Source organism: Macaca nemestrina, chromosome 16, assembly GCF_043159975.1.
Source record: "Macaca nemestrina isolate mMacNem1 chromosome 16, mMacNem.hap1, whole genome shotgun sequence".
NCBI lineage: Eukaryota > Metazoa > Chordata > Mammalia > Primates > Cercopithecidae > Macaca > Macaca nemestrina.
In genome coordinates this window covers 91,252,723-91,280,703 of record NC_092140.1, presented here as the reverse complement: position 1 = coordinate 91,280,703, position 27,981 = coordinate 91,252,723, and the positions used below count along the sequence as shown (strand labels likewise).

Below are 27,981 nucleotides of genomic sequence, written 5' to 3'. Positions count from 1 at the left end.
CCAAATCTGCATTTGATTGGTGTACCTGAAAGTGACAGGGAGAATGAAACCAAGTTAGAAAACACTCTTCGGGATATTATCCAGGAGAACTTCCCCAACCTAACAAGACAGGCCAACATTCAAATTCAGGAAATACAGAGAACACCACAAAGATACTCCTCAAGAAGAGCCACCCCAAGACACATAATTGACAGATTACCAAGGTTGAAATGAAGTAAAAAATGTTAACAGCAGCCAGAGAGAAAGGTCAGGTTACCCACAAAGGGAAGCCCATCAGACTAACAGTGGATCTCTCTGCAGAAACCCTACAAGCCAGAAGAGTGGGGGCCAATATTCAGCATTCTTGAAGAAAAGAATTTTCAACTCAGAATCACATATCCAGCCAAAGTAACCTTCATAAGTGAAGGAGAAATAAAATCCTTTACAGACAAACTCATGCTGAGAGATTTTGTCACCACCAGGCATGCCTTACAAGAGCTCCTGAAGGAAGCACTAAACATGGAAAGGAAGAACTGGTACCAGTCACTGCGAAAACATGCCAAATTGTAAAGACTATTGATGCTATGAAGAAACTGCAACAACTAATGGGCAAAATAACCAACTACCATCATAATGACAGGATCAAATTCACACATAATAATATTAACTTAAAATGTAAGTGGGCTAAATGCCCCAATTAAAAGACACAGACTGGCAAATTGGAAAAGGAGTCAAGACCCATTGGTGTGCTATATTCAGGAGACCCGTCTAACATGCAAAGACACACATAGACTCAAAATAAAGGGATGGAGGAAGATCTACCAAGCAAATGGAAAGCAAAAAAAAAGCAAGGGTTGCAATCTTAGTCTCTGATAAAACAGCCTTTAAACCATCAAAGATCAAAAGAGACAAAGCCATTACATAATGGTAAAGGGATCAATGCAACAAGAAGAGCTAACTATCCTAAATATATATATGCACCCAATACAGGAGGACCCAGATTCATAAAGCAAGTCCTTAGAGACTTACAAAGAGACTTAGATTCCCACACAATAGTAATGGAAAACTTTAACACTCCACTGTCAATATTAGACAGATCAACTAGACAGAGAATTAACAAGGATATCAAGGACTTTAACTCGGCTCTGGACCAAGCAGACCTAACACACAGCTACAGAACTCTCCACCCCAAATCAACAGAGTATACATTCTTCTGAGCACCACATCACACTTATTCTAAAATTGACCACATAATTGGAAGTAAAAACACTCCTCAGCATATGAAAAAGAACAGAAATCACAACAAACTGTCTATCAGACCACAGTGCAATCAAATTAGAATTCAGGACTAAAAAACTCACTCAAAACCACACAACTACATGGAAACTGAAAAACTTGCACCTGAATGACTACTGGGTAAATAACGAAATGAAGGCACACATAAAGATGTTCTTTGAAACCAGTGAGAATAAAGACACAATGTACTAGAATCTCTGAGACGTATTTAAAGCAGTGTGTTGAGGGAAATATATAGCACTAAATGCCCACAAGAGAAAGCAGGAAAGATCTAAAATCTACACCCTAACATCACAATTAAAACAGCTAGAGAAGCAAGAGCAGACAAATTCAAAAGCTAGCGAAAGACAAGAAATAACTAAGATCAGAGCAGAACTGAAGAAGATAGACACAAAAAACTCTTCAAAAAAACCGATGATTCCAGGAGCTGGTTTTTGGAAAAGATCAACAAAGTAGATAGACTGCTAGCAACACCAATGAAGAAGAAAAGAGAGAAGAATCAAATAGATGCAATAGAAAATGATAAAGCAGATATCACCACCAATCCCGCAGAAATACAAACTTCCATCAGAGAATACTATAAACACCTCTACACAAATAAACTAGAAAATCTAGAAGAAACGGATAAATTCCTGGACACATACACCCTCCCAAGACTAAACCAGGAAGAAGTTGAATCTCTGAATAGGACAATAACAGGTTCTGAAATTGAGGCAATAATTAATAGCCTACCAACAAAAAAAGTCCAGGACCAGATGGATTCACAGTCAAATTCTACCAGACGTACAAAGAGGAGCTGGTACCTTTCCTTCTGAAACTATTCCAATCAATAGAAAAAGAGGGAGTCCTCCTTAACTCATTTTGTGAAGCCAGCATCAACGTGATACCAAAGCCTGGCAGAGACACAACAAAAAATGAGAATTTTAGACCAATATTCCTGATGAACATCAATGCAAAAAATCCTCAGTAAAATACTGGCAAAAAAATCTAGCAACACATCAAGAAGCTTATCCACCATGGTCAAGTCAGCTTCACCCCTGAGATGCAAGGCTGGTTCAACATATGCAAATCAGTAAACATAATCCATCACATAAACAGAACCAATGACAAAAACCACATGATTATCTCAATAGATACAGAAAAGGCCTTCGACAAAATTCAACAGCCTTTCATGCTAAAAATTCTCAATAAACTAGGTGTTGATGGAACATATCTCAAAATAATAAGAGCTATTTATGACAAACCCACAGCCAATATCATACTGAATGGGCAAAAACTGGAAGCATTCCCTTTGGAAAAAACCGGCACAAGACAAGGATGCCCTCTCTCACCACTCCTATTCAACATAGCATTTGAAGTTCTGGCCAGGGCGATCAGGCAAGAGAAAGTAATAAAGGGTATTCAGTTAGAAAAAGAGGAAGTCAAATTGTCTCTGTTTGCAGATGACATAATTGTATACTTAGAAAACCTCAGAGTCTCAGCCCCAAATCTCCTTAAGCTGATAAGCAACTTCAGCAAAGTATCAATGTGCAAAAATCACAAGCATTCCTATACACCAAGAACAGATAAACAGAGAGTCAAATCATGTGTGAACTCCCATTCACAATTACTGCGAAGATAATAAAATACCTAGGAATCCAACTTACAAGGGATGTGAAGGACCTCTTTAAGGAGAACTACAAACCACTGCTCAACGAAATAGAAGAGGACACAAACAAATGGAGGAACATTCCATGCTCATGGACAGGAAGAATCAATATCATGAAAATGGCCATACTGTCCAAGGTAATTCATAGATTCAATGCTATTACCATCAAACTACCACTGACTTTCTTCATAGAATTGGAAAAAAAGTACTTTAAATTTCATATGGAACCAAAAAAGAGCCTGCATAGCGAAGACAATCCTAAGCAAAAAGGACAAAGCTGGAGGCATCATGCTACCTGACTTCAAACTATACTACAAGGCTACAGTAACCAAAACAGCATGATACTGGTAGCAAAACAGATATATAGACCCATGAACAGAACAGAGGAGTCAGAAATAACACCACACATCTACAACCATCTGATCTTTGACAAATCTGACAGAAACAAGCAATGCGGAAAGGTTTCCCTATTTAATAAATGGTGCTGGGAAAACTAGCCATATGTAGAAAGCTGAAACTGAATCCCTCCCTTACACCTTATACCTAAATTAACTCAAGATGGATTGGAGACTTAAAATGTAAGACCTAACACCATAAAAACCCTAGAAGAAAACCTGGGCATAAACCATTCAGGACATAGACATGGGCAAGGACTTCGTCACTAAAACACCAAAAGCAATGGCAACAAAAGCCAAAATAGACAAATGGGATCTAATTAAACTAAAGAGCTTCTGCACAGCAAAAGAAACTTATCATCAGAGTGAACAGGCAACCTACAGAATGGGAGAAAATTTTTGCAATCTATCCATCTGACAAAGGGCTAATATCCAGAATCTACAAAGAACTTAAACAAATTTACAAGAAAAAAACAATCCCATCAAAAAGTGGGCAAAGGGTATGAACAGACACTTCTGAAAAGAAGACATTTATGCATCCCACAGACACATGAAAAAATGCTCATCACTGGTCATCAGAGAAATGCAAATCAAAACTACAATGAGATACCATCTTATGCCAGTTAGAATGGTGATCATTAGAAAGTCAGGAAACGACAGATCCCGGGGGAGGGATAGCCTTAGGAGAAATACCTAATGTAAATGACGGGTTGATGGGTGCAGCAAACCAACATGGCACGTGTATACCTATGTAACAAACCTGCACGTTGTGCACTTGTACCCTAAATCTTACAGAGTAATAATTTTAAAAAAGAAGTGATGACCACCCAAAAGTTGTAGATGGTGTATCTGTACATCTGCTGTAGAGCTAACTGAATACATGTAATTTTTCATCAATATAAGATGACTTTATCCCTTAATATGACATCAATCTTCTACTTTGATATGGTGATTAGAAGATACTTTTGTTATACAAAATAAGACCACATATGGTCTGTGTTGTATATTCCATGATAATTTTTAAAGGGAATTGTTTTCTCTTTTGTTCTAATACAATTGATGTATTTGTATAAATTTTTAACTGCGATCCAGGAAAATACCAAAAAAAAAAAAAAAAAGAGGCCATATTTAGAATTACTCTTAGGCACCTGGTGTGAGCTTGGATTGTTTTGACAAAAAGACATTTGGGTGCTTAAAATACAAGGTAATACAATGAAAGATCTATATATTTCATTAAATTTATGTCATTGAATAACAAGTTTGGTTTGGAGGGCATACATGTAACTTCTTTTGAGATGAGAAATATTTTTACATTATGAAAAATTGCATGCTGACTATAATGTCTACTCATGATAAACTACATGGAATCTTCAAGAAGCTAAGCATGAAATTAATGTTGGCTTTTATTATTATACTTTCTGGGATACTAATGCACATTAGAGAAATATGTAAACAATTTGGGAAAAAATAGGGAAGTTTTTAAAAAGGAAATACATTGCTTAGCAGTCATATTGTAGTGATTAAATTTTCCAAGTAATCTATATACTTATTATAGACATACTGTAGTTCCTAAATGCGAATAGACTACAAGATACTAGCCTGAGTTTATTTAGTAGCTGATGGCCCTCTGCTCATCCTCATGTTGTTATAAGCAAAGTCCACATTTTTTAATTGAATTCTGATTCTTTTTGAATATAAAATAGATTATATATTTGTTTAAATTTTGTAATATTACATTACATATTTAAAGAAAACTTTAGAGAACTGTTTACGTTTTCCTTCTGTTTTAACAGAGTAATGGAAAGCATGCATGCAGAACAATAACAATGCAACGTAAGCGTCTGTGGCCCCAGGTGGCGGGGATTTAGAGAGAACATGGGAGATACCTATGTGTAAAAATTCAGCTAGTTATGGACAAGATTCAACAAAGCTGGTACTTACCTCAACACTGCTTTGTTTCCAACTATATTCTTAAAACAAAATTTGGTAAAGTAAAAATACAGTACACACACACACAAACCAATGTGGATGACATCTTGATCAGGTTTAAGCCTGGCAGACACCGGGTATTAAGGGAAGTAAAGACATCAGAGAGCCAGAAAAACTCATATTTGTTCATGACTTATTAAAAATTACATTAAGCCAGGTGTGGTGACTCACAACTGTAATCCCATCACTTTGGGAGGCCGAGGTGGGTGGATCACTTGAGGTCATGTGTTCAAGACGAGCCTGACGAACATGGAGAAACCCCATCTCTACTAAGAATACAAAATTAGCTGGACATGGTGTCGCATGCCTTATAATCCCAGCTACTCAGGAGGCTGAGGCAGGAGAATCACTTGAACCTGGTAGGCAGAGGTGGTGGTGAGCTGAGAGCGCACCATTGCACTTCAGCTTGGGCAACAAGAGAGAAATTCCGTCTCAAAAAAAAAAAAAAAAAAAAAAAAGGAAAACAGCATATGTATGCAAAGGAGGGTAGAAAGAAAGGAGCAGCGACTTTGCCAAATACCCATATTCTAAAGGAAAAAAAGAAACCTAGATTCTAGTCATTCTTGAAAAAAATTTGAACAGAAAGGGACAAAATTAAAGTATGATTTAGGGTTGGGTACAGTGGCTCTCACACCTGTAATTCCAGCACTTTGGGAGGCTAAGGCAGGCAGACCAGTTGAGACCAGGAATTTGAGACCAGCCTTGCCAACATGGTAAAACCCCATCTCTACTAAAAAAAATACAAAAATTAGCCAATGTGGTGGCACATGCCTGTAGTCCAAGCTGCTCAGGAGGCCGAGGCAGGAGAATCGCTTGCACCCAGGAGGCAGAGGTTGCAGTGAGCCAAGATCACACCACTGCACTCCAGTCCATGCAACAAGAGCGAAACTCCATCTAAAAAGAAAAATACATATATATAAAATATATATATATGCACACATATATATGTATATATATGATTTAGAAACAGTAGTGTACAACAAGGGTTAAATAGGAGAGTAAAGGATAAGATTGTATTATACAAATTCAATAAGGATGTTATACATTTGAACAATGAAAGAAAAAAGGATAGTTGAAAGGCAATTTTGAAGTGCATGAATGTGGCTTCATTTCCTCTACCTCTTGTATTGTAAATTTAACACATAGCAATACAATGCCATGTAATTGACCATTTTGTGTTCAAACCTAATCCTTGCTAAAAGTATTAGGAGCCTTTACTGGTCCCATCATTTAACCGAAATGCTTAAGGTCTACAAGATAAAACCCCGTGAACTCACAAAAACAGATTCTATAAATGATTTGTCATCTTTATGCTACCACCAAATACTGCCTGTTGGTTTAGCCACTTTTCATTCTTGTTTTCAAGTACATAATTAAATAGAAATTTGATGCCTAAATAACTAAGAACCAATACTTTTCCATATCATTTCATTTCTGCTGTCATACATCTTCTCTTTGGTACCAGTTCAGCCCAGTAAGACCTGAAGGAAGGAGTTAGAACCTGGGATATTCAAGACAGAAAGAACTATGTGTGCTTTAGCACAAGGGTTGGCAAACTATTTCTTAGATGGGTCAAAACATGAATACTTCAGGCTTTGCAACCATGTAGTCTCTGTCATAGTGCTCAACTTTCCCACTGTAACGTGCAAGTAGCTACATACAATATGTAAAAGAACAAGCTCAGCTATGTTCAATAAAATTTTATGAACACTGAAATTTGAGTATTATATAACTTTTAAGTATCATGAAATATTGCCTTTCTGTTTTTCCAGTAACTTTAAAATATTAAAACTATTTTTAGCTCACAGGCCATATAAAACAGATAGTGGACCAGCTCTGGAGAATTGATTTTCAGACTGCAGGCTGTGATTCATTAGGTGTACAGTGTAATCAATAAAGCAAGCACTGGCCAGTAGTTTTTAATGGCAGGCCATGCCATAGCATAACATAGATGACAGTATCACAGTGAAAGGAAGTACTATTTTGTAAAACATTTGTTTCAGTTACATATGTAGGATCATGATATGAAATGTATTGCTGTAGACTGTAATAAAAAAGATTTAAAATCAATCTATTTACTAGCAAGGAAATTTAGTGTCAAGAATGTGAAGCGTCTTAGCTTAAGTTTACACAGCTAGTTTGTAGAGACTACATTAAAACCAGATACTCTGATTTCAGTTCAGAGTTTCTTTGACTTAATTAAAAATTAGATTCAGACTAAAAGAATTCTGAAATACTTATAAAATTGCCCAGGTCTGAGAGCTCAGGATAAAACCCTAACATTGAAATATTTAGAGGAATGTAAAAACTAATTGGCTTATTACTAACATTCAGATTATTAGCAATAGTCACCTAATTTGAGTTTAAAACAATACAATGAGTTAGAAAGTATACAGGCACACTTTTTCCTGGACCTTGATCTGTGCTGTCCAGATATGTTGTTCCTTGCTCTCTAGTTTCAGACTATGAGGTCGGGCCCAGGGCATGTCAACTTTGACCATCACTCTTTAGTCTGTCCTTCTCAGGTATCAAAACACAATGTTTCCCATTACACATGCCCCTTAATTAAGAGTTACCACAACATAGGTGGATACTGGATCACAAGAGAAATAAGCCACCAAGAACTAACTTTTGCTGAAAAGCCTGAGAAAAATAAGCTGAGGGAATGGACATTTCCTAAGACATAAACCTGGAGAAGTTATCCATTTCCCCTGTCTGCCCATCATGGGTGTGTCAGGTTGATTTTTTAAAGGACAATTTTAACATAGAAGAATATTTTCTAATTTTTAAATTATTTGAAATTTCTTTTAGTAGAGATTTTATATCTATCTGAGTTAATTCGTAGGGATATACCTGTTATATTATCCGTATCTGAAAGGTTGTTCTCTCTGTACTCAGTAGGATTGTTCTAATTACACAAAGTCCAACCAAATATATTCTTCTGATTAAACATATTTTTTAGCTTATAAACTATTTACTTAAAAAGATTATACAGGTAATTTCAACAGCAGTACAACAAAATATTTCAACTGAAAAATATTCTCACAGTAAGTGTGCTTTCTATTTACATATTTGTTTTGTTATGGAGAATATCTGAGACTCTGCATCCTCTCATGAGTAAAAGAAGATGTTTAAATTAATTTCAGCAGATTTTCTTTTATAAATTGAATAATATTATTTATAATTACTGATCCTAGAATAATCGCTAGGTCAGTTTTTCTCTAGAAATTAATACCTGTTCATTATTTCAAGTTAAATATTTCCTACTGGTATTTTTTAATTCCACAATTTTCTAATAATCACAATAGGAATTACATTAATAACAACATTTAGCTTGCTTACCAAGTTAATATCCAGAAAAGATTCTGAGGTAATACTGGGTCCCATCACAATAAACTGATCAGTTTACCTGCCTGTATACTCCATTAGAATTCAGGCTTCTCCAGCATATGGAACATAACTTTTATATTTGTGTCCTGGCCTGTGGTAAGTATACATACTACTTACAGAATCGAATCTTTGAATGCCTTTAATTCTTGGAAATGACTGGTTCTCTTTTTGGCAGACATTTTTTTGCCATTTATTTGATGCCCTTTTTTAGATCTAGTTCATCCAGTTTCAAAATATAACTCACTTGTAATAGATCTCCATTATATTATAACTGGATTCTAAGTAATAAAAGTACCACTTTTAGTTTATAATAGGTCTAATATTTTACACTAGAAGTGTTTTTTTTTTTTAATTACAGAGACTCACATACTGACTTCTTTATTGTATCATTATTGGACTGAATTATGGTGTATAATATAGAATTTGACTCTTAAGATCTCACCCTGAATTGTGGATAGTTGTGATTTGGATACAGGATTTTCTAGTTAGGCAAAATAATCTTCTTAATTCAATGTATATAGTCTTTGGCATACTATCCCAATAAATTATTCCTTAGGTTGAATCATATGCTTATAATAATTTCTGTGACTTTGGGAAATATCTTCAATGTTGTAAAATTGAAGGAAATTCTAAGAACCTATTTCATTCCTATGAATGAATGAAACTGTACTGATTACTCATCTCTAACTTTTTTCTTAAATGAGTACTGATTACTCATCTCTAACTTTTTGGTAAGAAAATTTGACTTGGATCACATTTGAGAATTTATTGCTTTGAGCACAAATAAGGAACTTTGTGAAGTTGTTTGTTTTTTCAGGGTATTTCAACAATTTGGCAATAATTATTGTATAAAGTTAATGTACTTTTGGAATTAAGTGAGGTTCACCTGACTGACCTCTACTTGAGCCTGCTTTAGACTGAAACCATTTTTTTTGGTGATTTATGCCTTAATTATAATAATTATCAAATAATTTCCTTTTACCAATTATGTTTTTTCTCTTTGACTTCATGAATGTCTTTTTTATGAAAAGAAGAGTGATACATAGCATTTCCATTTTACATGATATATTAAGTATTTGAAAGAAAAAACACCAGTGCTTTTTCAATACAAAAATAAAGATCTTAAAGGTGTGTATAACTACAAAAGCTACCTGAAATGTATTTAAATTTGTGAACTTGTAATTATTAAATATATTTATTTGAGAATTTAAATAAATTAATATCAGAATTTAGGTAGTTTGAAACTGTATACAAATTGTTCATGTATATATAATATGCTTAAAAGGATTTATATTTTATTTATTTATTTATTTTGAGACGGAGTCTTGCTCTGTCACCCAGGCTGGAGTGCAGTAGCTCAATCTCGGCTCACTGCAAGCTCCGCCTCCTGGGTTCACGCCATTCTCCTGCCTCAGCCCACCGAGTAGCTGGGACTACAGGGGCCTGCCACCATGCCCGGCAAATTTTTTTTTTTTTTTTAGTAGAGACGGGGTTTCACCATGTTAGCCAGGATGGTCTCGATCTCCTGACCTTGTGATCCGCCCACCTTGGCCTCCCAAAGTGCTGGGATTATAGGCGTGAGCCACCACACCCGGCCAATTATTTTATTTTTAATATAGAAACCTTAGTGTAGCCACTTTTATTTATTTACTTGTGTAAGGTAATCATATCACTAACATAGTATATTTTCTCTTCTTTTGATTATTAATATTTCTTGAAATGTGTACATGGTTAAAACACATGTATCATTCTTAGTAACTATTTAGGACCAGAGTCTTTCTTGAGCAATGTTAAAATTTGAACCAGACATAGGTTAGTAGTTTTAGAATTTGATTGAGGCTTTCGAAATTTCAGGGAGCTCAGAGAGAAATAAAGAAAGTTGATGCAGAGGAGTGATACAGGAATAACAATTGATTCTCTAACCTAAAAAGAATTGCAAGATCCAAATGATTTATGATAGCGAAATGTCTCTTATTTCCCTTATTTCATTCATACTCATTGCTGTTGTGATTGTATTAGGAAGTCAAGAACAGGGCAAGACACTCAGGTCAGTCACCTCCTGTAGTAGAAATTTGAGTTACTACTGTGAGTAAAAGTATCTTATGCAATTTCAAAAATAATTGTTTTATGTTATTTGGAGGCGTAGTACTTTATTGTAATCCTTATTTCAGTACCATATTATTTAGACTCTTCGTAAATCTACATTTCTATGTCTTATCTCTGTAACTGGTCTCTTATCTCCTTGAGACCAAAGACTGTATCATTCTGGATTCCTTGTAGATCCTTATAGATAGTGCAAAGCGTATAGCAGTGATATAATTATTGTTCCTAAAATAAATTTGTAAAGCATAAATTAAAAAAGAGTAAACTCGGGGCAGTGTTTCACAGATAATAGGTGTTAATGATATTGCTGATAATGCCATTAGAGTATTCTCTTCGGCTCATATTAAAATCATATCACTAGTTTAAAATCTGTATAGAAACCATCACTATAGATTCCTTTTTGTATTTTAATCTGTCATTTTGTAGAAGAGTTATCTGTGAGTGTTATGAACTTCAGTTCTGGCATTATGTAAAAAATTCTCAGCAGAAGCAAAACTATAAAAAATATTCACAGTAAGATTTCTAGGCTGTATCAACACAATGACAAAAAATTTAGAGAGTTTATTTCAATAAATCAGTCAAAATGATTATTTGGGTATTGTGTAACTACAATTAAACTTTGTTTCTGAGCAATCTAAACATTCTGAGATTACAATTTAAAAGCACTGAGTCAACCATTGTCATATGGAAATTGATTTTTAGTTCTTCCAAACATCTGAAATTTCCATGGGGAAATGTGTAATATCAAATTACTTTGAAATTGCAAGTGAAATTAATAATATTAATTTCTTTGTCAATCTTCCAAAATATCTCATGTAACACAATACCACTGATTTCTGACTTTTGATAAGCCAGATGCATTTTGCAATTCAAATATTTTGGATCTACGAAAGGCAGTAAATGCATATATTTCATAGCATCTTTAGGAAAGGCTGGGAGAGCTCCCTAATAAAACACATTAACATGCCTACAGTAATACGTAGGGATTTTCACAATAAATAGAATAACAAATTTTAAATAGCATCACATTATTCAGGGGATATTTTGCTGATAACTGAATTTGTGATAATCTTACAAGAAAGCTTTCAGTTTTCAGAGCTTTTTGGGTTTCAGAATTGTAAAGTATCATGGATGTACAGCTGAAATAATTGCCCCTGCGATTTTTAGTATCTCTAGATGTGTAAGGGTGTGTATGTATATGTTTGTGTTCTGCTTTTCCTTTTCTCTTACACATACGAGCTCATGCACATGTGTACACAGACACACACACACACACACACACCCCCACACCACACAAATGCATGTACACACACCACACAGATGCATGTACACACACATCTTGGGATGAGTAAATAGTTTCCTTGGAAGACAGCCAAACTCATTTGTTTATGTATTGTCTATGGCTACCTTTGTACCACATGCCAGAGTTCAGTGGTGGTGACAGAAACTTATAGCCACCAAAGTCAAAAATATTTACTATCAGGTCCTTTACAGAAAAAGTTTGCCACCACCTAATATATCTGGTATATCCAGAAACTTAAGTTTTGTTCCTGTTTTAAAGACAGTAAGACTGTCATAAGTTTGTGATAACTTAGTTTTTAGTGAACTAAAGATCAATGAATGCATGAACTCTCACTGTCTCTACAGTATTTTGCAGGGTTTTTTTGTTGTTGTTGTTGTTGTTAAAATTTGTAATCTGAACATGAATGTAAGCTGTATTGGCTTAATTATATTTAAATAAGCTTTTTTAGTCAAAAAACTGAATTTTATTATAGTTTTAAGTTAATGTTAGAGTTGATCCCATTTGTAATACAGTTTTAAAATAAAATACTTGAGAGAACACATAGGCAAACCTTAAAATGTTCAATTAACATAGTAACTAGTATTACCTATATACATCCTATATACATCTTAATATTATGCCCAGGCTGGAGTGCAGTGGCGCGATCTCGGCTCACTGCAAGCTCCGCCTCCTGGGTTCACGCCTTTCTCCCGCCTCAGCCTCCTGAGTAGCTAGGACTACAGGCGCCCGCCACCGCGCCCGGCTAATTTTTTGTATTTTTAGTAGAGACGGGGTTTCACTGTGGTCTCGATCTCCTGACCTTGTGATCCGCCCGCCTCAGCCTCCCAAAGTGCTGGGATTACAGGCTTGAGCCACCGCGCCAGGCCTATTGTTATTTCAAAGGATGTTTCATGTTGATTTTTGTTTGTTTTCTTGGTTTTGAATTAGAAAGCCACACTAACTGCTTGCTTTGCTCTTTTTTAAGGTTTAAATCTTAGTAAGTTGAGGTGACTTACATGGTAACATTGAAAGTAAATTTCCCAGAGAGAAGCATATCACAGTGAGGGAATAGGAAGATAATTTCATGTTTCAGGTTAAAAAAGTAAAAGAATAGTAGAAAATATCAGAAATTACTGTTGTGCAGATAGAGATGTGTTAAGTATTACAGGAGTCTAAAAGACACTCATTATGGTAATACCCTGTGTCTTAGAATCTTTCACCATACCACATGAGAAGTGGAGAGAACAGAATTTTGAAGAACACACCACTGAAACTAAGGCACACGAAGCACAGTGGACATGCAAAATTCCTTTCCACACCTATAGTTACTCAACATTTGTTACTGAAATCAAAGTATTTCAGTGCCATTCAGCTCTACTAGTTTGGGGATTTTTTAAAGTTAAGAATAGGCTGGGCCTGGTGGCTTACACCTGTAATCCTAGCACTTTGAGAGGCCCAAGTGGGTGGATTTCTTGAGCTCAGGAGTTCAGATCAGCTTGGGCAACATGACAAAACCCTGTCTCCACCAAAATTACAAAAATTAGCCACCGTACTCCAGCCCGAGTGACACAGCAAGATTTTGCCTCCAAAACAAACAAAAAGATTAAAAATCATTAGAAGATTAACTAAAAACTAGTTAGTCCTGGGCATATTTGATTTTTAAAATTCAGATTGTAAGTATAGTCATATCTGTTTGATGGAAAATAAATTGGTATCTTTTATTGTGAGGAGAAATATTGTCTAGAATGAAACTCATCACTTTTCCTTCTGCAAATTTGCTTCTTTATTTGCTTTCCTTATCTCAGTTAAAGGTATCATCATCACACTCTGATGGTTCCTTTACCGTGCCCCAGATGGTTGTTAAAATAGTTGTCTAAAATAGTTTGTCTCATTACAGAATGCCTTTCAAGCCTGTCTCTACTTACATTGCCACCATCTTGAGCTCAAGCTTTCGGTCGTGTAACTAAACTTTTTAGTTACTGGTTTCTTCCCGTACTGCTGACAGAAAGCGGTCTTTCCAAAATAGAGCTAATTCTGTCTGCGCCCTGCTTAAAATCCTGTCGTTTCTCCCTGGTGATGACAGGATAGTATGCCGTGTATGGCTCTACTTCCTGCCTACCTCTCTGTCTTCATTTCCAGTCACTTCCTTTCATCCTTCACACCCTACGACATAACATTCCAACTCCATTTTGCTGACTATTGCATGCTTCTTTATACCTCAAACATTTCTCTGTCACCTGGAATGACCTTCCCTTATTTCCAGTTTTTGCTTAGATAGGCTCAGCATTATCCAACTTAAATGTCACATTCCCCATAACTTCTTCTCCTAGACACAGTTGCTTAATACCCTTCCTGTGCTTCTCACACTGCATTCTTTATGAACCCCTTAAGATTCCCTATCATGATTATTTGCTCACATTATCTGCCCCACCTCCCACTTAGTACCTACCATGGTGTCAGGCACATTAGAAATACGCTTGGTAAATGTTTTTTGAATGAATTCAGATCTTATTCTAAAAAATGATGTTCTTATTATTGCTCAAAATGTAATTTTTATCTACAGTTGATAATGATTTATAGGTTTATTGATTCAATTAATATTTATTGATTATATATTCAAAGCAATCATAGATGTCTGTCAGAGTCTCCTCTCTTGGATCCTTACTTCAAGAAAACTTTAACATTTAAAAGATGAGTTCCATATAAGAGCATTATTTCTTGTCCCTAGAACATGTGATATTCTTCATCTCCCACCATGAGGAACATTCTGCTAGAGATGGAATTTTTCAACAGTATTTTAAAACTTTAGGGCTCTTTTAACTTGATATTCAATTCAACAGATGTAAAAAGTTAGACCCACAGATTGACTCAAAAGAGTCTGACAGTTCTTTATTAAAATAATATCATTGTACCTTTTAGTAGTGTTTGTATTAAATAAAGATAGCTTTGTCCCAAAGGCCAAGCTTCTAACTTGATACTCATTTTGGAGATTTCTTATCTGGTTTATCATTTGTGGCAGTTTTTTGTTTTGTTTTGTTTTATCTTGTTTTTTTAGTGGGGAGGGAATGTCATTCTGAAAGTAGAAATTGACTTCCTATCCCTAGTCAGTGTGAACCCAAAAGAACTGCCAGTTTTTTTGGATAATGGTTTACTCAGCTCTATCAGTTTTATTTACTGCCTGGATCTGGACCACCTCAAGTTTGTCCAGCTAATTAATCTTCTCAAGTACTTGTATCTTAGCCACTCGGTGAGCTGACTTCATCTTTCAACAATGTAGTTCATAATATATTCAAAAGCTCTTAATGGACGGTTTCCTTACTGTTAAAGTATCTCCCAAATATACAAGCCTCTTTCCTCTTAAGCCCTCACACATTTGTTGTCTACATTCCAGGTGTTCATTTTATACTGGTAAGCGATATGGTTTGCAGTACCGAATCAGTAATTCTGGTTAGAATATTTATTCCAGCAAACATACATATTTTCTGGCGAAAATATTCTATTACTTTGCCCATACTCCTAACTGTATTTTTGCTGGGGAGGCACATATGTACAGCTCCTTTGGGGGCTACTTCTTACTTAACAAGGCACAGATTGTCATGATAGAATGGGAATGCTATAAATAGTCCTTCGTATCATTTCTCCCATTTTATAACTTGCTTTAAATTTTTCCTTTTGTCTTTCAAAACCGTATAATTTTCTTTCTTTCAATCTTAATCTATCTTTGATTTTTACCCTAGCCCTTCAGTACACTTTTAAACACTCTTATAGTCTGTTCATCCATCCCCCAAGCTATACAAGTTTTTTTCAGATTTTCTCTTTGTTCTCTGCTTTGTGTGTGCTTTTCGCTTAAGCTATTGCTTTTTGTTCTCATGTCTGACCACAATAAGTTACTTTGACCAGGAAAACTGTCAAAATCATTCAACTTTGAATTGACCATTATGACCAGTCTCATAAGCATATATTGCCATATTATTAATGCCAAACTATTTATGTAGCTCTGCAGCAAACAGAATGGGCTTTGAGTTGGATGACTTGAATTTGGGTCCCAATTCCACCAGTTACTGAATGACACACCTTTGGCTAGCCACCAAATTTCTTCAATTTTTATGTATCAAATGAAGTAGTTATAACTAGTTTAAACAGTTATTAAGAGATTCAAATGAGATAGCATATATGTAAGTTACCTGTAAATTCTAAAGCTCTATATAAATTTTATATAATCTTAATTTGAATTAAAATATGGGCACTTGGGAAGGTATAAATAATAACTTATTTATTACTATAAACTCCTTAGTACTAACACTATATTTTGCTCATAAGTGGAGATATCAAATGAATTAATTTGATTATGAATTTTTTGTGACATACAAAAAGGATACAGTCAAACTTTTTGAGACATACACTTGTAAAATGTTTGTCTTATTCATATACAGCTTAAGAGTTACTTATAGCATCATTCAGTGGTTGTATTTTCATTATCTCTAGTAAAACATTGAGTTTACCTCTTTTTTTTTAGTAATACTCCCAACCAAAGTGATTATGTAATTTTTGAAGATAGATAGATCTTTCAAATTTGCCTCTGCTTGTGTTCTCATTGTCACATTTAGTTTTTCTTTTGCTTTTGGGAAAATCCATTTGTTCCTTCTGTCCAAAACTAATTAGACAAAACACATGAGTAAAGGTGTGAGGTTCTATGGACTTGAAATCACAATGGCCTTTTACAAAATACTGAGAGCACTGTTTGCAAATTGCAATTTTGCTATTGTATCAATTTTTTGTCATTCCTTTTGAACAAAGCATTAATGAAGCATTTGTTTATATTTTTCTTATGATGGAATGATGGTATTTGTAAAAACTATAAATGTTCTTGTTACATAGTGTTTTTTAAAAGTTCATTTAAAAAATTGACTTCTGAGAAATGAATGCAATTTCATGTTTTTCCTAATTTTACTTCAATTTGTTACATATTTAAAAACTCATACACAGAATATATGTGAATAATTCTTTATATCAAAGCCTTATTGTCTAAATTTACATGAGTTTAATTATGATCATTTGGCCTTTTACTTGTTTTCTCTTTGTCAGAATTCAAATCTTTGAGTAGCCAACAGGTGATACATGTTCCATTAATCTTTCTGACTCCCTAGAACTTGAGCATGAGAATTGCTGATCGATTACACCAATTGTCTCTTAAATGAGCTTCTCACATCTGCCTCTTATTTCATTAGTTAACTGTCTGCCCAAAGATCTGATGAGATGGAACACTAGTATGTTTTTATAGCTTGTTCTGTCGGTCGGTACAATGAGGAGATAGGGTCGTTAGCAAAACGGGCACAAAAGGGTGTCTATCCACTACCTACAGTAAATATACATGCTCGTGTCTAGAAGGCATTTGAGACTGTTTATTGAAATCACCTTAAGAAACAATAACTGGTTTCACTTCGACTTTCCATTTAGCAACAAATAATGTTAAGACCATGGCCTTTCTTACTGTATGATGCTTTTACTAATTACATTTATCATCAAAGGAAGAAAAATGATAGCATTTCTAAAAACTATGAATGTTCTTGTTACATCGAAGTTATTTTTGAAAGAGGAAAAAATGTATTTATTAAGTTACTTTAATTTTAAAAGCAGTGAAAAACTTTAGAAAATATTTTTAAATTACCAAACATCATAATTAACTTACTCTCAGCAGCTTTATTAATACTTGATTACCTCATTCTCTATGTTGGCACTTCAAAAAACTACCAATTAAGATCTGCTTTCTTATCATATACATTGTTATACAGCAGTCATACTTTTAATTGGAAAAAATCTTGATAACTTTTCATCAATACATATAATAAGAATTAATGTTTAAACTGTTTATAGGAAGAATACGTTCTTAACCTGTAGAATGGGAATAATAATACTGTGTCACAGAGTATAATGATAATTAAATGAGACCATGCACATAAGGCACTGTGCCAATGTGTTAAATATTGCCCAGCACATAGTAAGTGATCAATGAGTAGTAGCCATTATTACATAGACATTATTACGTTCCATTTTTTTTCTTCTGCTATCTATTTGGGGAGACTGGAAGTATAACAGTGCAATATTTTATAAGCATTGATTGATGTGTTAATCATACATTCTTTTTTATTATTTTTAAAATTATTTAATAACTGATAAGCTGTGGAAATTACCTGTTTGTAAATTAATTTTGTCTTTTGGAACAAAATTTAGGCAGAACTTCAATGATTATTGTTCTTTGCTCCAAGGAAACAACCATATAATAAATGTCGTTGGAGTAATAGCAGCTATACATAGCTCATCGATTTTACTAACCTTCCCCATTTTGTTTAAATGTAAGAAATGCCTCAACCAAATAAACAACCAAAGCATGAAGTCAGTTGTCAAGTATTTTCACATCATCTTGTGTATCTGAATAGTTTTAAATTATTATTAAAAATGTATGTTAGGTGAACATTTTCATTCAGTTTACCCTAGGAATTCTATTTAAAAGAAAACTTTTTTATACATTAAAATTATATAATGAATTAACTCAGAATGGTAATTTCTACCATTGTAATTTCATTTTGTTTTAACCTTTCTTTGTTGTAGGCCTTGTTTGTATGAAGTCCAGCACATCTGTGGTTGAGCTTGTTATGCTGCTTTGTTCTCAGGTACAAAATCTCATTCACTCAATTACATTAATATATGAGGACTTTTGTGACTAATAATAAAAAGTACGTGCATGTAAGTGTATGTTTATATATTTTTAAGATTTCCATCTATTATCCCATAGATGGAGAAAGTAATTTACATTGAGTTATATTAGTATATAGATTATCTTACCATGTAAATACTGACTTATTCTCCCTCTCCCTTCTTCTACTCTTTTTAGCAGTATTATTCTCCTACCCTTTCAATTCTTCCATTGTTTCCTATCATATATATGTATATAAAATACATACATAATGCATATATAAACATCATAATTTATAATTTTTAAATGTATTATTAATTACATTGTTTCTTTCTTCTTCTCTATTATATTTGAGATAATGAAAAGTAAGTTTTTTAATTGCATGCCCAAAGTGTATGATATAGCTTAAGACCTTGCTGCTTTCTCTTTTTTTAAGTGTAATTTGTATATGTCAGTATAAATTCTAAAAATCTACTTGAGCTGTTTATCTTTAATAATCAGAATCAAAGATAAATGATAATTGTTGGGTATTGTTTCTTCTTAACAATTACAGAGAAACCAAAAATAAATGTAAATATATTTTCTGATTACTTAAATAGGAACCTATTGGTCTTTCTTCTCACCAGCTCTGTCAGGTCTCCTAGTAGTCCTGATTATCCTGATTATCATATTAGTGTTAAATATTCTGTAATGTCAGAATGAAATAAGAGCTTGTGTATGTTTGTAATAAGCAGTTATTACCTTTATTCATAGTTTCCGCAGTAGAAAGAAACATATATCTAAGCTCTTCCTAATTACTGGCCTGAGGTTTGCTTAAAGCTGTAGCTAACTCGCAAATAAACAACAATATGAATTCGAGTGATCCTCTAAAACATCAGCAAAACTAAACAAAACAAACGAAAAACTTACCAATTGATTTTCAGTTTTCAGGTTTACTTTCTTCAAGAATATATTCCTAGGAAAATTGTTAGGCCCATGTTCCTCATTATAGCCAGGAACAATATTGATAAGGAAGAGGTTAAAGAAAGCAGCATCCCTGTGAGGAGCTCATCTGCAGGGCGTTTGAAAATGTTGTCACCTACTGTTGAAGTCCTGAGTTCGAGAGACTATCTGGATCTTTTCGATTCATAATAATGCACAGTTCTGTAAAATGCTTTAATGGAAAAATAGCGTAGAATTCCTTCTTCTATAGCCCTGTGTTTCACTGCTGTTCAGAGAAATAAAGAGGAATGTAGCATTAAGATCTAGTGTCTTTGATGGCCTCATCATCTAATCATAGGTTTAACATTACTCATTTGCTGGCTCCAGGAATTCCTGCCATTAGGGGCCCTAGAGATGAAACTTTGCCTCAGATATTGATTGAAAGGAAGAGTGAGAAATTTAAGCTCTCTATGCAGTGCACTTTCTTTCAGTGTTGCAGCAAAGCAATATTATAAACATGCCTCTCGATTTGATTAAGTTGAATTTTTAAAATAATTCAGTTTTTTAAATATTTCAAGTATTTAATTGATTAAATGCACCTCATTTAAGTAAATTAAAAATATATGCTTATTCTTTAAAATAGCTCCCAATTGTTTTTGTTATTTTCTGTTTAACTGAAATAATGCTTTCCACTAAATATTTTTAATGAAACAAATAATCCTCCTTTATTCCTATTTGGGAGGATAAGTTTACCATTTTACTGTGAAATTAAGCTTCTAGAACTATCTTTGTAGATCATTAATTGCTCCATGTATGTTTAAAATCATGTCTTTAGTTGTAAGGACACACATACCAAAAAATGGACATGTCTTCAAAGTTTCTTAAAATGATGTGCCATTTTTCTATACTACTTAAATGCAAGATGATTTACATCCTATTTTCATCCATTAACAGGGCAACATAGCAGTAGCATACCTCTGAAAAGAGAAATAAATACAGTTAATGATGCTGTGGAGACTGCTTGGCATAGCTCTCTCCAAAGCAGTTCTTCTACAGCCCTTAATGCATCTCTTATAGAATGAAGCACAGTCCCTGTAGAATTAGTATAGTTCCGTAGGCCATCTTTATGCCAAGGCAGTAGGTAATCCTGATGAATCTTGAAAGCTGCGGAGTTCTGAGTACTTTTTGTTTTGCTCTACAGACAGCCTTTTGTAAGTCTTGATAGCTCCATGTTATTATCATGAGCAGTATTAATACTAATAAAAATAGTTGAAAATCTGAATGAATAGCTTTAAGTTACTATCTTGATATACTATGTATATATTTTTTCCACAGTGAGAAATCAAACTAAGATCTTATTCATATTGTAATTTAATGCTGGTTAGAATAAGTTAGAATTCTGCAAATGGAATTTTTAATGTATTTATTTGTATAAAATATGCTTTTCTTTTTCCAAATTTAGACAAGCTATTGAAAGATAAAAGTTTTTTGAGAGACCAGGCAGCTAAGTATTAAAAAGGGAAAAGAAAATGCAATATTGGGTTTTTTATAGGATTTTGTTTTTCTTTGCTACAACACATTAGATGGATTTTGTTTTTATGCTTCTCATTTTCATTTTGGAAATTTCCTGTTAGCAACTACATATTATTAAGGATATTAGCTTTTCTTTCTTATCTGAGCTCCTGAATAAACTTACTATTGCTAATAGTTTGTGCCCAAAATATGGTCTAAATTTACATGAGATCACATTACAAGTGTCTGAAGGTACTTGTCAAGGATAATTCAGTTCATATGGGCAAACTTTTAAACTCCAAGGGATGTATATCCAGTCTACCCCCCAGTGTAATTTTACATCTTTGTGGAAAATGTATTTAAGTCTTAAGAAGAAGCTGTTAATATTATCATTATGATATATTTATCATTCCACAAATACCCAAAACATTTTTTACTGTATTCTGGATTTTTTTCTGATATAAATTTTATGATACAAATATATTTATTCTTCTTCACTTTTCTTTTGTATTAAAGTTGACATTAGTAGCATTTTAAAAATTGGTTTCATATCATTTTGAAGTGAAATGAACTAAAGTAAAAAACTTAGTATCAAATCAGAGCTTAATTAGGGAGTACAATGTCTTTTACAGATTCTTCAGTATATCAGAGGTCTGATACTATCTTTTATCATAGCTTTTAAAAAAAAGTTTTATAATTAGATATGGTTGAGGTGCTTATTCTCTATGTGTACTTATTTGTTTATTACATTATTTTTACCATATTGTGCTCTTTGATGAATAGCAGATTTAGTTTTCAAGTAAACTTCTTTAGGTACTATAATAGTTCCTAATTACTTCCAGATTTTTTAAGGAAGTCTCCATAAGATATACTGCAGGAAAAATGGACTGATGTTATCCCATAGCATTTCTTTAAGTTTTTGTAAGTAAAGCTTAGCAGATGTCACTTGCATTTTTCTGTGCCTTATCTGTCAATAGAAAATATTTTATAAATTGAGAAACTGTATATTTAAAAAATTCTTAGTATTTAAGCGCTTTCTGACTGGAGGCAATGATTAAGCAAATGCATGCTTAGTAAGTCATTTCTACTCTCACTGAAAACCTAAAGATGTATAAGTAATATAAAGTAATAGGCCTGCAAAATGAATTATTTTGTGGTTTGTTTGAATTTACTTTTTTCTAAATACCTCATATACTTAAATAAAAAGAATTTTAGTGACTTCACTGATATGATCAAAGCGTTAACCCAGGGCTTCTAAAGACAACACTTATAAAAGAACCACAACTAAAGAACAATCTTTTTTTTTTTTTTTTTTTTTTTTTTTTGATTTGGCCTTTGAACATTTGCGTTTTTCATTTTTTCTCCAGTTTGATATAGTTGAGTCAAATAGTACAAAAGAAAAAATACACTTTTCTTCTGCTAAATGCTATAAACCTGAGACTGAGGTTCGAAGACATAGATAAGAGAACATAGAGGCCTATTAAAAAATATTCATTGTAAGTACTCAATAGTGAAAGGATTTTTGCTGTATGTAGTAAGATTTCAAATACAAGAAAACCAGTAGATGTTTTTTCCCCATTGTCTTTAGAAATATCATGAAATTCTAATTATCATGATGAAGTTATGTCACATTTAATTTTGTAGTTATTTAGTGACTACATTTTTTAAGCATTTTGATGGTTACTAAAGACTTACACATTGTTCCATTTCTCACGTTTAGTATTATCGATGAAACTTGCCAGTTTTGAAGCTGAATTTGAATTCAGTTAAGAATGATAAAAAATTATGACCTGATACTTAAAATTGAATATAAATGAGCAATTACCTTTGTGTGGTTCAGTAAATGAATCCTATGTACCAACAATAAGATTGTCATGGAGAGGTTTATTGAGGCGAACTAAAAATGAGCCCTGAAGGTGCAAGGTATTCTATTTAGCATAAGCGGAGAAGGAGAACTGGGCTGAAGAAACAGCCTGAGCCCTGTTTCTTCAGAAACCTGAGGTCTGGAGAGGAATGAGTCTCTCATTCCTCTTCAGATTGGGATTAGACATTCAGCAGTGTCTAATCTTTTGGCTTCCTTGGGCCACATTGGAAGATGAATCATCTTGGGCCACACATAACATACACTAACACTAATGACAGCTGATGAACTAAAAAAAAAAAAAAAAAAAAAAAGTCTTGTACTGTTTTAAAAAAGTTTACGGATTTGTGTGGGGCCGCATTCAAAGCTGTCCTGGGCCACATGCAGCCCATTGGCCACAGCTTGGACAAGCTTGTGTTACCTGCTCAAGCCAGTTACCAGCCTCATTTACAACACATCAGAAATTAAGTAGCCATATGTGATTAAGGTAGAGGGATAGCAAAAACAATTTTTTTAAAAATTGGAAAATTTAAAAAACAACAGTAGAAATTAAGTGGCCAGGCAATATATAATATTTATTTGTTTACCTAGGCAGTGTGTAATGCAATACCTTCCTCAAGAGTATTTTTAATATAAAATATTGTAGTGTGTTAATAGTATAGAATTAAGGCTAGTAAGAAATGTCTAACTTTTAAACAGTATTGGATAGTTCATGATCATTGACTACAGATTCTGTTTTACAAGAGCCACTTTTTCATTTTCTAATATCTAAGAAATGCCTACCTTGCTGTCTAGATGGTGGGTGACCCCACCTCTTTTATCTGTGGTGTAATGTCATTTCCAAGTTAAAGGGGGCTAATTTGGGCATTTAATGCTTTTGGAGTGGCTATATTGTATAATTTTTACTGCCATAAAAGTTTGTAATATGTCCTAAAGTATAAATAAAACTTAAACAGGAAGGTGAAAATACGGTGAGGCATAAAGATTATAATCAACTCAAATAACAATAAAGATTTAAAATTATTAGAGAAATTGGAGAAAATTATACACTGAAAATGTAGACATTTTAAAGGAAAAGGAGTATCAATAGAAAATAATTGGAAAATTGTATTTAATATATCTTGGGGAGAATCAGTACCGAACACATTGCAACAGGAAGACAGACTCTCTCTCTGTTATATGCTTAATTACGTATAGCATTCCTGGATGAAAATTTAATCATAGATTTAAAGAGCATATAATTCAAATTACTTTCGATTAATTCTATGAGGTATTTTATTGTTCGATTCTTTTTTAAAACTCTTAGAGACATTAGCAGGTATAAGACATTTTCAGTCTCTTTTATGTTATAAAATATTTTTTCTAAGCTACCTGCAATACATACAATACTCACACATCATTTAACACGTACATATAACAACTTAGCACATATCCACTTCAAATTAGAGAGGTAAAAGTTTATGAATAAACAAAAAGTTCTAACCTCATCTGTTAGAAATGATAAACTAAGGCTGGGCGTGGTGGCTCAGGCCTGTAATCCTAGCACTTTGGGAGGCCAAGGCAGGTGGATCACGAGGTCAGGAGTTCCGGACCAGCCTGGCCAACATAGTGAAACCTGTCCCTACTAAAAATACAAAAATTAGCCAGGTGTGCTGTGGGCACCTGTAGTCCCAGCTACTCAGGAGACTGAGGCAGGAGAATCTCTTGAACCCGGGAGGTGGAGGTTATAGTGAGCCGAGATTGCACCACTGCACTCCAGCCTAGGCGACAGAGCGAGACTCAGTCTAAAAAAACACACACACACATACAAAAAAGAAAGAAATGATAGAAAAGAATGACAGTCTTTTTTTCCTCGTGTCTAATTTCTCACAATTCTAGTAAGATTGAGGGAAAAAAGAAATCAATAAGCCTAGGCCACCTGCAGGATCATTTTTAAGAGTGTTTAATGTCTGTGACAGAAGAGAAGGAATGTAGAATATGCTGAATCCCTGGATCCCTGACACTAAGTCCACCTCCCTGACCTAAAATTTCTTTCCATACTGTGCCTCAAATTTCACATTTCCCTTTCTCCCAGTATTTTGGTTTATTTTTCTTTAATCTTTATTTTCCTGTGTCTACATTGTATAAGTTTTTCAGACAAATTACAACAATTTTGAAAAATAGTGAAAACTATATATATATATATATATATATATATATATATATATATATATATATATATTTCAAAGTTTTCCCTCTAGTTCATGTTCCCTTTTCTGGTGGTAGATTTTCTTCATTTTTGTCTTACGCATATTTTAATATGCTTTATTTTTATTAGCTATCACGTAATAAGTAGTTTTCTGTATCCTCTTTTTTTGTTCCATTGTACATTTCCTCATGATCATTTTTTCTGTGGTTTCGTTGTTTTTAATTAGAGACTCACAGGAAGTTGCAAAAATAGTACACAGAGTCCCATGTACCCTTCCCTCAGCTTCCTCCAAAAGTAACATCTTACATATAACTGTAGTAGAGTATTAAGACCAGGAAATTGATACTAATGTAGCACTGCTAACTAGATGATAGACATTATTCAACATTCTCTGTTTTTTACATGTGTTCATTTCTATGTGTATGTAACTCAATAAAATTTTATTCCAAGTATTAATGAAACCAATATGGTTGTTCCTGTACCTCATATCTTCCCAATTATTTCAAACCTTTTTATTTCATGAAGCCTTTCTGTATTATTATTATAAGGTTCTAATCTCTCCATCATTCCCTTAGCATCTGAGTGCATAAATCTGGATGGTAAATATAGGAACCTGTTCATATGTTTTAATTAGATGCTCTTATATGTGATTAAGGTATGATTTTATTTATCCACCACATTTCAGTTTGCATTAGAATAAGCTGCATTTCTAGTATTTCCTTTCTTTCTGAAGAACTCTATTCAGCCGATGGAGAAAATAGGTATTGTATAGTCTCAATATATTTAACTAACATTTATGAAGAGCATTTAAAAGCATACATTGTTTATTTACAACAATCCAAAAGAAAAGACTGCTTAAGGATGACACAGAACTTTGAAGTTTTCTGAAGTCACTTTATGGATGTTATTCATTTCAGTTATGCTACAAATTTACACCATACTGAAGATCACTTTATTTTTCTATTGCCTTGTGTTATGCTTACCACTGTGTCTTCCACTCCTAGTATAAATATCCAGCACATAGTATAGGTAATTACTAATGACATATTGAGTTATTTTATAAATAAAAAGGAGTATATATTAGCTAAGGTGATTTGTTATTTATTTTTATTGTGATAAAATACGTAAAATGTAAAATGTGCCATTTTTACCATTTTAAGTATACAATTCAGTGGCATTAATTAAATTCACAATGTTATATAGCCATCAACACTACAATGTGAAGGTTAGGGAGGCCAGTCCCCCTACACAGTCAAAAATATGCATATAACTTTTTACTCCCCCAAAAGTTAACTACTAATAGCTTAGCACTAGTGACCAGAAGGAAGCCTTACCGATAACATAAGCCATCAGTTAGCACATATTTTCTATGTTATATGTATTATGCATTGTAATCTTACAGTAAAATTAGCTAGAGAAAAGAAAATGTTATTTAAAATATAAAAAATATATATAGATACATAGCCAGTATATATATAATGCTTCTTTTTTTTAATTTTAATGTAGTCCAAAAGTATAAGAAGCTGTTTCAGAGGTCCAAAATATAGTAGGTCTTCAAAGAAAGGTCAGCTAATTATGTGTCAAAGATTCTTGTACTTAGTTAAAAATGGTGATCTCTAAATTTCTCTACAACACTAATGTTCTTATACTGGCTTCCACACCTATTGCTGCATGTTCATTTATGGATAAATTATTTCTAAATCTTAAACTACACATTTGAATGTGAGAAACTTTTTAACAACTCAAAACTAATATATAAACATGTGTGTTGTATATACTCATAACATACGCTCTTTTTAAAAATTTCTTGTAAAACAGTCTAGACTTTTTTATTATAAACAAATACAAATACATACACTCATTTTATAATAAGATGTATCCAATTTTAAACATAATTTAATGATCACCTAAAGTCCTATAGAAGCTTCCTTATGTTTATATGATACGCCAACTTTTCCTTGAGTAACCAACTAAATATATTTCAGTATTTCCTAATGGTTTTTTTATGGTTGACTATTACATCAGTAATCTTCTCTTTGAATTGATTATTGATTATTCATTTCTTACATTCAGTTTTTCCTGTAATACTTTTAGTAAGATCTTCATAAAAATAAGAAATGAAAATGAAATAAATGGTACTTTAAATACTTCCCATATATATTTTCATTATGTATTTTTTACATACATTGAAAAAAATTCTTATCTCTATTTTCACCCTGCAGAGTGTTTTTTTCACTTCACTCCTTATCCTTACTGACTTCTCCAGCTTATTGCACAGAATTTCTAAACATGCCAGTTATGATGAACATTCACTTTGAAAATTTTAAGAAACACACCTATGTATTTTAGTGACAGATAATGATAAATATTAAATATATCACAAATATAAAATCATTTCTGAAATTCTTGAAGACTTAAGATCTCAATTTACTCTTCCGTTTTTCCCTTGTAATGTTTTTATATTTTCAAAACTTTTATGATGGATTGAATCTCTAAGAACATTAAATTGGTTGATTTAATTGTATACAAAGAAGAGGGAATGAAAAATGTACATTGAGTTGACATAGATGAGGAGAAACTGATGGGGAGCATTATGTTTTGGATCTGAGATTTCTTCGACTAGTCCATCTAACTACCATAAAGTGATTGTGAAGAGAACATAGGGATTTTATCATCATCCTTCTGGAACTTATTTGTCTTCAAAGTGTTTAGTTTCAAAGGGT

The 27,981-nt window shown here is 33.3% G+C and overlaps 1 protein-coding gene across 5 annotated transcripts in view; it reads left to right on the top strand.

The window, feature by feature from the left end:
- The window catches only part of LOC105486020 (neurobeachin), a 747,447-nt gene that overhangs the window by 324,580 nt on the left and 394,886 nt on the right, over positions 1–27,981 (top strand). For all 5 annotated transcript variants that reach the window (XM_011748656.3, XM_071081645.1, XM_071081644.1 and 2 more), the window contains one exon: positions 18,692–18,753. In XM_011748656.3, coding sequence (XP_011746958.1) covers positions 18,692–18,753 — 62 coding nt within the window. The remainder of the gene's footprint in view (positions 1–18,691; positions 18,754–27,981) is intronic.